We start from the raw sequence: 12,809 nt of genomic DNA on the forward strand, positions 1-12,809 counted from the left end.
TTTAAAGGCAGATGTGGTGGTGATGAACTCTCTCACTTTTGTTAGTCTGAGAAAGTTTTTAATTCTTCATTTTTGAAAGATATTTTGCCAGATATGGTATTCTTAATGGGCATTTTTTTCTTCTAGTACTTTGAATTGTATCATCTTATTTTCTTCTAGTCTGCAAGGTTTTTGCTGAGAAATATACTGACAGTTTTATGAAGATGTCCTGGTAAGTGATTAGTTGCTTTTCTTTTGCTGCTCTCAAGATTCTCTTTGTCTTCAACTTTTGAAAATGTAATTATAATGTTTATCTGTGTGGATTTCTTTGGGATCATCCTATTTGGAATCCATTGGGATTCTTGTATATAGATGTTCATTTCCCTCCCCAGAATTGGGCAGTATTCCACCACTATTTCTTTAAATAAGCTTTTTGCCTCTTCTCTTTTTTCCTTCTAGAACCTTAATAATTTATATATTATTTCACTTGATGATGTGTTTTAGGTTTTCTTTACTGTTTATTATTGTTTGTTGCTGTTACTCTTACTGAACAATTTCACATGGCCTTTCTTTGAGTTGCTGATTTTCTTCTGCTCTGTGAAGTCTGCTGTAAAACTCTAGTAAATTTTAGTTCAAGTATTGTATTCTTCAGCTCTAAAATTTTTGTTTGCTTCTTTTTATATTTTATATCTTTTTGTCGATATTCTCATTTTGTTCATGCATAGTTTCTTTAGTCATGGAGCATCTTTATGATAGCTATTTTGAATTCTTTTTATGTCTCCAATTCTTTAGATTATATATCTCCAGATCTTGAGAACTGTCACTGAAGATTTATTTTGTTCCTATTTTGAGCCTTGTTTTTCTGTTTATCTTTTTCTTCATGTGTCTCATATGTCTCATATGTGTCATGTGTCTCATAAGTTTACATTGGAACCCACCCATTTGAAAAAACAGCCACATCTACCAGCCTTTACAGACTGGCTTTTTATAAAAGACCCTCCCCAATCAGCCCTTCTAGAAATTCCAGCGATATGTGAAACCTTTTGGGGGAAGATGTGACTTCTCTGAGCCTGTTCATGCAATTTCTCAGAGCTGATTACTAGTTTCTTTTTCAGGAGTTCATATCTTGCCTCTTTGGTGTCATTGCACAGTACTGTTAGTTCTCTAGTACTGTCTTTCCTTGGTTTCAGTGGTCACCAGGTATCCACTGCTGCTCCTCATCAGCATCCTGAGTCAGGCAAAACTGATTCCATTCCTTCAAGCAGCCTTCCAAAAATCCTATAACCAGATGTGCACTCTGCCACTCTCCTTGCCTCTGAAGTAGAAGGCTCAAATTATGTGGCTTTTTCTGATTCTACCTAGCCATGCTAGCTACAGCAAACCACCTCCACTCCCACCCCATATACACACTCTCCTTTGTTCTCAGAAGCCCCCCAGGCACTAAAACTATACTAGTTGCATCAGTGCTCTTAGAGGAGAATGATAGAAATTAGTCCCTCCTGCAGCCCTCTGAAAAGCTAGAATATTGGATTCTGGCTTGGATTCTGCACTGTTATCTTTGTTCCCAAGGGAGAAGTCATGAGGCAGGGTGCTGTCCTAGTGCAGAGCTGTGCCAGCTTGGTAGAGTAGCTGATGTGGGCAACATGAAATTTCTCTTCTTACCCATTTCATTGTTGCTTTCCTTGGCTTTGTGGTTGCCTGGGGGTACTGCAACTTCTTAAGTGCATTCTAGAATTCTCATAAAAGTATTTTGGTTCATTGTCAAATTAATGTTGCCGTGAGGGAATCAGGGCTAGAAATTCCTATACTGCCACCTTGCTGATATCACCTACAGAGTCGTGTTCTTAATTTTAAAATCCAAATATTCATTGCTGGTATGTAAAAAAGAAATTGGCATTTGTATATTAACCTTATATTCAGCAACTTTGCATTAACCACTTAGTAGTTTCAGAAGGGTTTATTATTTTTAATTTTCTATATAGATATGTTATCTGCAAACAAGGAAAGTTTTCTCTTCTTTTCCAATTTATAGACCTATTTGTATGAATTTGCTGGAGATCCCATAACAAACACCACACACTGGGTTCTTAAACAACAGAAATTAATTTTCTTAGTGATGGAGGCTGGAAGTCCAAGATCAAGGTGTCAGCAGAGTTGGTTTTCTCTGAGCCCTCTTTCCTTAGCTTGCAGATGGTTGCCCTCTTGTTGATTCTTCACATGGCTGATGTTCTGTGCACATGTACCCCGGTGTCCCTCTGTGTGCCCTAATCTCCTCTTTCTATAGGGACACAAATGATACTGAATTAGGATTTATCCTACAGCCTTATTTTAACTCAATTACATCTTTGAAGACCCTATCACTAATTAAAGTCACATTCTGAAGTACTAGGGTTTAGGGCTTCAACACATGAATTTTGAGGGAATACCATTCAACCCATAACACTTTTATTTCCTTTTCTTATCTTGTTGCATTGGCTAGCACTTCCATTAAAATATTGAAAAGGTGTGGTGAGAGAAGGCATCCTTGCATTTTTCCTGATAATAGCAGGAAAGCTTCCAGTTTCTTGTCATTTAAAATGTTCACTGTAGGTTTTTTATACATGTTCATCAAGGCAAGAAAGTTCCCCCTTTATTTCAGGTTTTCTGAGAGCTCCTATACTTTTTATCTGTTCATACCATGACCACACACACACACACAATTTCAAAAATGGGATAACATACCATCTTTTGTACATTCTCTTCATACTAGTCAGTTAATATATTTTGGGTCTTTTACCTGCAGTTTAAAAAATTTGCCTTTGTTCATTAATATCGACATACCATTGAGCCCACATCAATATTATAAACCTGACTTCAGTCTAATCCCCCTTTGATCAATGTTCCATGTAGCCCAACAAGGGTTTCTCTGATTACCAACCACCTTCTTTCAGGCACCCCACTTTGTGATCTCTATGAGTACCTTTGGCAAAATGTCTGGATTTCGGTTTTATGCCCAAGGATTTGACTATCTCACTAACTTTTAAACTTTCAAAATAATGAGGTTATTTATCCCTGAGCCCACTGTAAGGCCAGAACATATTATATAGATATTCAATAAGATTAATCAAATATATACCTATATTAAGAGGCATAGATAAGTAAATTTCGGATCATAATCTGTTTTGATGACTTCCCTGATTCTATACCTTATTAACTATTCCTTATCAATTATTAACACAAGACAAAATCATGAAGATCAAAATTGAGGGCATGATTGATCAAAATGTTTGAAGATCTCTATTTCCTATTTTAGTTCTCTGCACTAGGATCCAGCAACTAGCAGTACCTTAGAGCACTCCACAACAATGAAGTATAAAATTTTCCAAATTAATGTATATAGTAAAGATTACTTATAGTTTGTTTCTTATTATTAGTACTTCCTATCTAGTGCACACAAGGTGAAAACTTAATACTCATTGAACATGCTAATGAAACTAGCTATAAAATTAAAGACATATTTTATTTAAAAATAATCTGGGTACCTTTGTCAACTACCCATGATTGTGTGTAGACAAACACCAGATAAAATCTTGCTGAAGCACTATAACAAAATACAAAATATTGTTCTACATTATGCCACAAGAATCAATAGATATAAATTCTGTGAAATAAAATGTTGAAGACCAGTGAGAGGGTTTATCGTAAAAATACTTCTCTAATGTCCAGGATATCTCCAATATCCAAGATTTTCAGAATTAATGATATCTTGGGAGGTAAAAAGTAAAATATGGAAAGAGCACATCACATGAAAAAGTCTACTAAGAGTATTTTTATGACATTCAGGAGAGTAACTTTTATTAATGACCACAGGTGTATTAAATAGCCACAATACAATTGGCAAAAGAGAAATAATAATCAAAGAATAATATTTTTCTTCTCTAGAAATTTTTTTAGAGCCTCTTGGACATCTTTGTTCCTCAGAGAGTAAATCAAAGGATTCAACATGGGAGTGACTAGGGAGTAACATAAGGATGCCACTTTACTCAGCTCAGGAAATCTGTCAGGAGTGAGATACATAAAAAAGACAGCACCATACAGCACACTGACAACTCCCAGGTGAGAGCTGCAGGTGGAGAAGGCCTTCTTACGTCCCTCAGTAGAGTGTATCTTTAGAACTGTGGACACAATATACATGTAAGATACTATAATGACTATGATAGTAGGCAAGATAATAATACATGATAAAGAAAAAGATATCATTCTATGGATAAAGAGGTCAGAACAAGATAGTCTCTGAAGTGGGCGAGAATCACAGTAAAAGTGGTCAACAGCCCGAGAAGCACAAAAAGATAAAGTAAATGTCATGCTAGTCTGAATAACTGAGCTAATGCAGCCACAAAAATAGGAACCAGCCACCAACTGAGTACAGAGACGTGTGGACATTTGAACAGAGTAGAGCAGAGGGTTGCAGATGGCAATAAAGCGGTCATAAGCCATGGCCGCCAGGAGAAATCCCTCGGTCACAATGAAGAGGGCAAAGAGAAAGAGCTGGGCCACACAGCCTGCAAAGGAGATAGACTTGTTTTCAGACCAGAAGTTGATCATAGCCTTGGGTGCAATAACAGATGAATAGAAAAGATCAATGAAGGAGAGATTGCCTAGGAAAAAATACATTGGTGTGTTCAGCCGAGGATCAGTAATAATAATGGTCATCATCCCAACATTCCCTAGAAGGATCATGGCATAAACAAACAAAAATAGCAGGAAGAGGAGAATGTGGAGCTCTGGGCGTACCCTGAAGCCTGCAAGAATGAAGTCAGTCATTTCTGAGTGATTGCTTGTTCCCCTGTCACCCATGGTAGAAACCTGTTGAGAGGCACAGGGCAAAATATACAAATGAACTCTTGGTTTGGATCCTAGCATTACAAATAATCTCTTATGGTATTAGGATTTACAAAGCTATTTTTAAATTAATGTTATTATTAATTTTAGCCTCATAAGTATACCGTGACTTAAAGGCAATCAATTGCTGTTGAAACCAAAGATTAGTTGTATTTCTTAAATCTTTAAGTGTTAGAGTTAGGTTTTTTGCCTCTGCATCTAATACAATGCCTTTCACCCAAATGCCTTTCACATTTCCAAGTATCACTTCTCTATACATTTCCCACTCATGATTCACACAATAACTTCAACATCATGAAGCAGTGACTGGAAGAGAGCACAATTAATTTAATAAATGACTTTGGGAAGCACATTAGGTAGTTTGGGTTGGGAGATATTTGGGGTTTTAGTAGTCAAGTTTAGGAAAACAGGGACTTAATTTGGAGTACCAACAAATATAAAGGAAGTGACTGAGTTAAAAAAAAAAAACTACTTGAGAAGTGCAATTACCTTTCACAAGTCATGGAAACTGGATTCTGATGGAAGTTATGTACCCACTAAGATAAAAGGTGTGCACAACCAAGCACAAAATTATTACACATTCAAGAATTTCTGTCCCAGATGGGCCATCAAAGCACTTTCATAAAGAAAACTTCCCTTCATTTCTTGATCCCAAGACTTGGAGATCTTTGTTTTAACTTTTAAGTTCAGGGATGCAAGTGCAGGTTTGTCACATAGGTAAATTTGTGTCATGGGGTTTTGCTGTACAGATCATTTAATCACCAGGGTATTAAGCCTAGTACCCATTAGTTATTTTTCCTGATCCTCTCCCTCCTCCCACCTTCCACCCTGCAAAAGCCTCCAGTGTGTGTTTTTCCCCTCCATGTGTCCATGTGACTTGCAGTTCTTTAAAGAGATCTACAGTAGAACTCTTCCAAGATAAAAGAGTTACTTTAGAAATTAATACTGCAAAGGATACATTTGGGGGCATTGCTGATTACACTTTTATTTGCCCTGAATACAACTTTTGTAGCCATTATTAACTCATTACTGCTCAAATAGATTTTTTAACTTCATATGTTAACAATACAAGCCACTCTTTCTCTGTCCTAAGGGCTCTACGTGCACGATTCTGTCTAGGCAACAATGATAACAAATATGTATATGGCACTTTTTATGTGCCAGACACTTTTCTAAATGCTTTCATAGTGGCTCATTTAATCCATATAATAATAACATTAAGTGGTTATTATTATATCCCCGAGTTTACAGATGAGTACATTGAGATACAGAGAAATGAAGTCTGCTGAAATTCACTTACTGCAGTCAGAATCAAGATTTGAAGCCAGGAAAACAGGCTCCAGAATCCATGCTTTTAATCGTCATTAATGATTAATCACTGTACTATATCAACTTTAAATAAAGGACCCTTCCTGTTCCCCTACCTTACTTCTGCTTGTACTTTAGAGTGTAGCTAAAATTTCCTATTTCCAAATAAAATCTCTAATTCTTCAACCTGGGTCAAAACATCTCATCCAAAGACAATTTGAAGAGAGCAACTGTCACCATATTTTAATATTGAGATTACATATTAATTATTCTTCACTTGACAATAACTTACTTAAGACAAAGTTCAATTTGTTCTCCATATATTGTCAGCATAACGTTATGTGTCTGGTAAATGGCAGGTAATCAATACATATTTATTATAGATAAAAGTTGAATGATAATGATCACGCAGAAACAGAGAAAAACATAAAAACTATCTATCTAATACTGCAGTGGTTAGTATGGGTTTTAGGTTTAAATAAATCTAGGCTCCAGTTCTGCTTCTCTCACTTTCTAAATGGGACCTTGGACAAGTTACTTATGCTCTCAATCTATGCTACTGTATTCTCATATATAAAGTGGAAATAAGAGTCCTCAAAGTTTTCTTGGGAATAGAAAATGACATATGTATATAAATCACTTAGCACCATTTATGGTAAACTAAGTAATTAGTAAATGTTAGCCATTATTTTTATTATACTTTTCAGTGCTCAGTCCCATATTCATACCAAATAGTGCTTATTAGGTTGAAAATTAATAACATATATGGTCATTTTTGGACAAAACATTCTCAGTTGAGGGGAAGAATCAATCTGTTAAAAGTTTAGAGAGATGAAGAACTCTTGGAGAAATGGAATATTTTGCCTGAGAAAAACGATTATTAAGAGAAAAGTTGCATAAGATGTTATCATTATTTAAGACTGTATTACATGTTGAAAATAAAATATTCACCTGTTTTATCAAAAATTAAATATGTAAATAATTAAAAAGTAGTAAGAGCTTACATTAGATTGCACTTAGGATCTGAAAAGGTGTGAGATATTTAAGAAGTGAAAGAAAGCTGACTGAAGTAAGCATGAAAAATCATTTTTTGAAAAATAATATATATCATTTATCTTCGTTTCACTCTCATCTAGAGGCAAAACAGATTATTTTAATTTCTAAGATTTATTTCTACCAAACTCATTTCAACATTATAATTTATTATTAAATAGTAATTATTCCTCACTTGACAATAATATCCTTAACATCAAACTCAGCTTGTTTGCTGCGTATTGTCAACATAATGTTCTGAATCTAGTGAATGACAATAATTCAATACATATTTATTAGATAGAAAAAAGCTGAATGATAATGAGTATGCAGAATCAGAGAAGAATGTAAAAAACAAATTTATTAAAATAAATTTATATCATAAATGTTATAAACATTGTGACATTATAAATGTTATAAACATTGTGACATTATAAATGTTAATAAATGCATTGATGATGACATTTTTTACCTGGAAAAGGGAGGTCTTCCCACAGAAGCCAACAAGTAGTCAGTTTGTGACTTATTTTTCAAAAACTTACATGTTTTAAAAGTTACTTTTACCTTGTATTGCTTAGTAACTTGTCAGATTCTGTTAAAAATCAATCAGCAGAGTTCCAACGTTTTCCTCGTTTATTGTTTTAATTCTAGAAAGGATAAACATAAAGTTAATTAATGACTGCCATAAGTACTGAAAAATAATTACTTTGAAATAAAATGAATCATTCCCCACAAGTCCACATTTGTTATTACAGTTTTAGATTCTTCCCATAGATAAATGTGGCTTATGTGCCTCATTGCTCTATTTTAAAAACAGTCCTTTTTTCAGTAGTTGATTTCCTGAAAAATTTTATAGTCCTCTTTAGAAGAGAGTCAAGGTGAATTTTTCAAATCATGTTCTGCCAAAACTGAAGTGACTCCAGGAACAATAGTCTATAGTTAAGCAAAGTGAACCTGAGGAATAAATCCACAGGATATTATCTATCCTGAATTCTCAGAAGCTTGTATGCTTTCAAGGCAAGAGGATAGATTGTCATGGATATGCAAGTAGAAGTCTTGAGCTCTTTGGCATCTCTGAATACTGCCAAAATATCAACAGCAGTTATCCATGAGGGCTTTGGTTTTGCTATAACTTTTTCATATAATTACAGTATTGAGATTTCCTTTATCTTCTGGGAGACAGTACCTCTGGGAGAGAAGAACACAAGTCAATTAATTAATGACTTCTAGGATCTAGAAGCAAGATCCATGAAGATCTCAGAGATTCTAGATTTTTTTAAAAAGCCTAAGAGTACTTAAAGTACATATAAGACATTCTTTAGAAAAAATCACAAGGATCTTTTAATTTTAATTTCTTCACTGAAAAAGCAGCATTTTCAATTTATCACTATAGCACAGTTTTTGATAAGCAAGTAGAAATAGATATGAAAGGAAATGTTGTGGTTCATAATGCCATTTGTAGGAAAATTTTGAGTCCTAGTCATAAAGTTAATTTCATATTTACTTTCAGAATTCTATTCACCCAAATCTCTCCTTGATGACTTTTTAACTATATTTTCTCAATAGTAATTGAGAAGAAAGATAGAATAGCATGACCATGATATGGGCAAAATCCAACAAATGTCCTCTAATCCATCAAGTAAAGGCCACATGATTAACTGGATCTAAAGTTGTGTTTATATTGTAATTTTAATTGCTTTAAAGTTGTTTATTCAGGTGTCATGTATTAAGTTAGTAACTTCTCATCAGTCCCTGTATATAGTTCAAAATAATTTAAAGAACTGTTGGTTCCTTCCAGTGAGTGTTAAAGTTCTTAAAGATGGTGTGTCCGGAGTTTGTTCCTTCAGATGTTCAGATGAGTCTGGAGTTTCTTCTTTTTGGTGGGTTTGTGGTCTCACTGACTTCAGAAGTGAGTTACAGCTCTTAAACCCTCTTAAAGATGGCGTGTCTGGAGTTGTTTGTTCCTCCCAGTGGGTTCCTGGTCTCGCTGGCTTCAGGAATGAAGCTGCAGACCTTCGCGGTGAGTGCTACAGCTAATAAAGGTGGTGAGTCTGGAGTTGTTCGTTCCTCCCGGTGGGTTCGTGGTCTCACTGACTTGGAACCAACCCAAATGTCCATCAATGATAGACTGGATTAAGAAAATGTGGCACATATACACCATGGAATACTATGCAGCCATAAAAAAGGATGAGTTCATGTCCTTTGTTGGGACACGGATGAAACTGTAAACCATCATTCTCAGTAAACTATCGCAAGGACAGAAAACCAAACACCGCACGTTCTCACTCATAAGTGGAAATTGAACAACGACAACACTTGGACACAGGGTGGGGAACATCACACATCAGGGCCTGTCATAAGGTGGTGGGGAGGGGGGATGGATAGCATTAGGAGATATACCTAATGTAAATGACGAATTAATGAGTGCAGCACACCAACATGGCACATGTATACATACGTAACAAACCTGCACATTGTGCGCATGTACCCTAGAACTTAAAGTCTAATAATAATTAAAAAACAAAAAAAAAAAGGAAAAGAAACAAAACAAAACAAAAGGAGTGAAGCTGCAGACCTTTGCAATGAGTGTTACAGCTCATAAAGGCAGCACCTCTGGAGTTGTTCTTCCTCTTGGTGGGTTTGTAGTCTCACTTGCTTCAGGAGTGAAGCTGCAGACCTTGGTGGTGAATTTTACAGCTCATAAAAGCAGTACAGACCCAACGAGTGAGCAGCAGCAAGATTTGCTGCTAAGCTAAAAAACAAAGGTTCCACAGGGTAGAAGAGGACCCTAGCAGGTTGCTTTAATCACCTTATTTGGCCCCACCCATGTGCTGCTGATTGGTCCATTTTACAGAGCGCTGATTGGTCCATTTTTCAGAGTGCTGATTGGTCTGTTTTTACAGAGTGCTGATTGGTGTGTTTACAAACCTTCAGCTAGACACAGAGTGCTGATTGGTGCGTTTTTACAGAGTGCTGATTGGTGCGTTTACAAACCTTTACCTAGACACAGAGCGCTGATTGGTGTGTTTACAATCCTTTAGCTAGACAGAAAAGTTCTCCAAGTCCCCACCAGACCCAGAAGCCCAGCCGGCTTCACCTCTCAGTTGGTTCAGCAAAATGAATGTGTTCAGTAAGGAGACTGAATTTAGAGCTCATTTTATCAATTGTTGTGTTCCCCTAGTAAAATTATCCCTCTGTTAAGCAGTAAGAATATTCATTCAGCAGGGCCAAATGTCATGCAGGCATCCAGCAAAAAACAGTTGAGAATGAGTTGCTGGTTTTACAGTGGTGGCTGACATTCCCATTTTGACCCCTTGTACTTGGACCTGTAATTGTTTCATATATTTGTCGCTAATGAAGAGCACAGATTATATCCTGGATGACAGTTACTCACCTTTCTAAAGTAATGACATCCAGTTGGTCTAACAACTGAATCTTTAACAAATGATTCCGGTTGCTGCCACCAACGCTACCACCGCGTTTGGATGTAGAATTTGGAATCCCTGCACCCCTGTTAACAAGGAAGCAGAGTTTGAACTGCCAGCTTTCCTCAGCAAGCTGTGGACGCTTGTGGAGGAAACCCACACTAATGAATTCATCACCTGGAACCAGAATGGCCAAAGTTTTCTGGTCTTGGATGAGCAACGATTTGCAAAAGAAATTCTTACCAAATATTTCAAGCACAATAATATGGCAAGCTTTGTGAGGCAACTGAATATGTGTGATTTCTGTAAAGTAGTACATATCGACTCTGAAATTGTAAAGCAGGAAAGAGATGGTCCTGTGGAATTTCAGCATCCTTACTTCAAACAAGGACAGGATGACTTGCTGGAGAACATTAAAAGGAAGGTTTCATCTTCAAAACCAGAAGAAAATAAAAATTCTTCAGGAAGAATTTTAAAAAAATTATAGGTAGTGCTCAGAAGATTCCAATAAAACAGGAAACTATTGAGTACAGGCTTTCTGAATTAAAAAGTTAGAATGAGTCCCTTTAGAAGGAGGTGTCAGAATTACGAGCAAAGCATGCACAACAGGAACAAGTTATTCAAAAATTGTCCAGTTTACTGTTGCATTGGTTCAAAATAACCAACTTGTGAGTTTAAAACTTAAAAGGCTTCTACTTTAAACACTAATGGAGCCCAAAAGAAGAATCTGTTTCAGCACATAATCAAAGAACCAACTGATAATCACCGTCATAAAGTTCCACACAGTAGGACTGAAGGTTTAAAGCCAAGGGAGATGATTTCAGATGACATGATTATTTACAATGTTACTGATGATAATGCAAATGAAGAAAATATCCCAGTTATTCCAGAAACTGGGATATTATATCATATGCATATATCTCATATATATATATATACATATATATATCTATCTCCAGGATGTTATATCTGATCCCTCCAATTGTAGCCAGTACCCTGATATTGTCATTGTTGAAGAAGACAATGAAGATGAGTATGCACCTGCCATTCACAGTGGAGAGCAGAGTGAACCAGCCAGAGAATCCCTAAGTGAGAATCCCTAATCTCATGAGTGAGAACATGCTGTGTTTGGTTTTCTGTTCTTGTGTGTGTTTGCTGACAATGATGGTTTCCAGCTTCATCCATGTCCCTGCAAAGGACATGAACTCATCCTTTTTTATGGCTGCATATTATTCCATGGTGTATATGTGCCGTATTTTCTTTATCCAGTCTATCGTGAATGGGCATTTGGGTTGTTCCAAGTCCTTGCTATTGTGAATAGTGTGGCAATAAACATACATGTGCATGAGTTCTTATAGTCAAATGATTTATAATCTTTTGAGTATATACCCAGTAATGGGATTGCTGGGTCAAATGGTATTTCTGGTTCTAGATCCTTGAGGAATCACCACACTGTCTTCCACAATGGTTGAATTAATTTATACTCCCACCAACAGTGTAAAAGCATTCCTATTTCACCACATCCTCTCCAGCATCTGTTGTTTCCTGACTTTTTAATGATCGCCATTCTAACTGGCATGAGATGGTATCTCATTGTGGTTTTGATTTGCATTTCTCTAATGACCAGTGATGATGAGCTTTTCTTCGTATGTTTGTTGGCCACATAAATGTCTTCTTTTGAGAAGTGTCTGTTCATATCCTTCACCCACTTTTTGATGGTATTGTTTGTTTTTTTCTTGTACATTTGTTTAAGTTATGTGTAGATTCTGGTTATTAGCCCTTTATTAAAACTTAAAAAAGCCCTTTGTCAGATGGATAGATTGCAGAAATTTTCTCCCATTCTGTAGGTTGTCTGTTCACTCTGATGATAGTTTCTTTTGCTGTGCAGAAGCTTTTTAGTTTAATTAGATCCCATTTGTCAATTTTGGCTTTTGTTGCCATTGCTTTTGGTGTTTTAGTCATGAAGTCTTTGCCCATGCCTATGTCCTGAATGGTATTGCCTAGGTTTTATTCTAGGTTTTTTTGTGGTTTTAGATCTGACATTTAAGTCTTTAATCTATCTTGAGTTAATATTTGTGCAAGATGTAAGAAAGGGGTCCAGTTTCAGTTTTCTGCATGTGGCTAGCTAGTTTTCCCAACACCATTTATTAAATAGGGAATCCTTCCCCATTGCTTGTTTTTGTC

The 12,809-nt window shown here is 36.1% G+C and overlaps 1 protein-coding gene and 1 pseudogene across 1 annotated transcript; one reads left to right on the forward strand and one right to left on the reverse strand.

Moving 5' to 3' along the window:
• Positions 1–1,934: 1,934 nt before the first annotated feature.
• Positions 1,935–8,265, reverse strand: LOC116479970 (olfactory receptor 9K2). Its single transcript, XM_058426129.1, has 3 exons — positions 8,155–8,265; positions 7,765–7,847; positions 1,935–4,824 (listed from the first exon to the last, which is right to left on the reverse strand). Exon 3 carries the CDS (start codon positions 4,813–4,815, stop codon positions 3,874–3,876), a length of 942 nt encoding a protein of 313 aa, XP_058282112.1. The 5' UTR covers positions 4,816–4,824; positions 7,765–7,847; positions 8,155–8,265; the 3' UTR covers positions 1,935–3,873.
• A 2,379-nt stretch (positions 8,266–10,644) lies between these two features.
• LOC116480059 (heat shock factor protein 2-like) lies at positions 10,645–11,728 on the forward strand (annotated as a pseudogene).
• Positions 11,729–12,809: the final 1,081 nt, after the last annotated feature.

This window comes from Hylobates moloch, unplaced genomic scaffold (assembly GCF_009828535.3).
Source record: "Hylobates moloch isolate HMO894 unplaced genomic scaffold, HMol_V3 SCAFFOLD_13, whole genome shotgun sequence".
Lineage (NCBI taxonomy): Eukaryota > Metazoa > Chordata > Mammalia > Primates > Hylobatidae > Hylobates > Hylobates moloch.

Bases quoted from the DNA above. Each gene is read 5' to 3' on its own strand.
- LOC116479970 (XM_058426129.1), bottom strand. From the start codon at position 4,815: ATGGGTGACAGGGGAACAAGCAATCACTCAGAAATGACTGACTTCATT.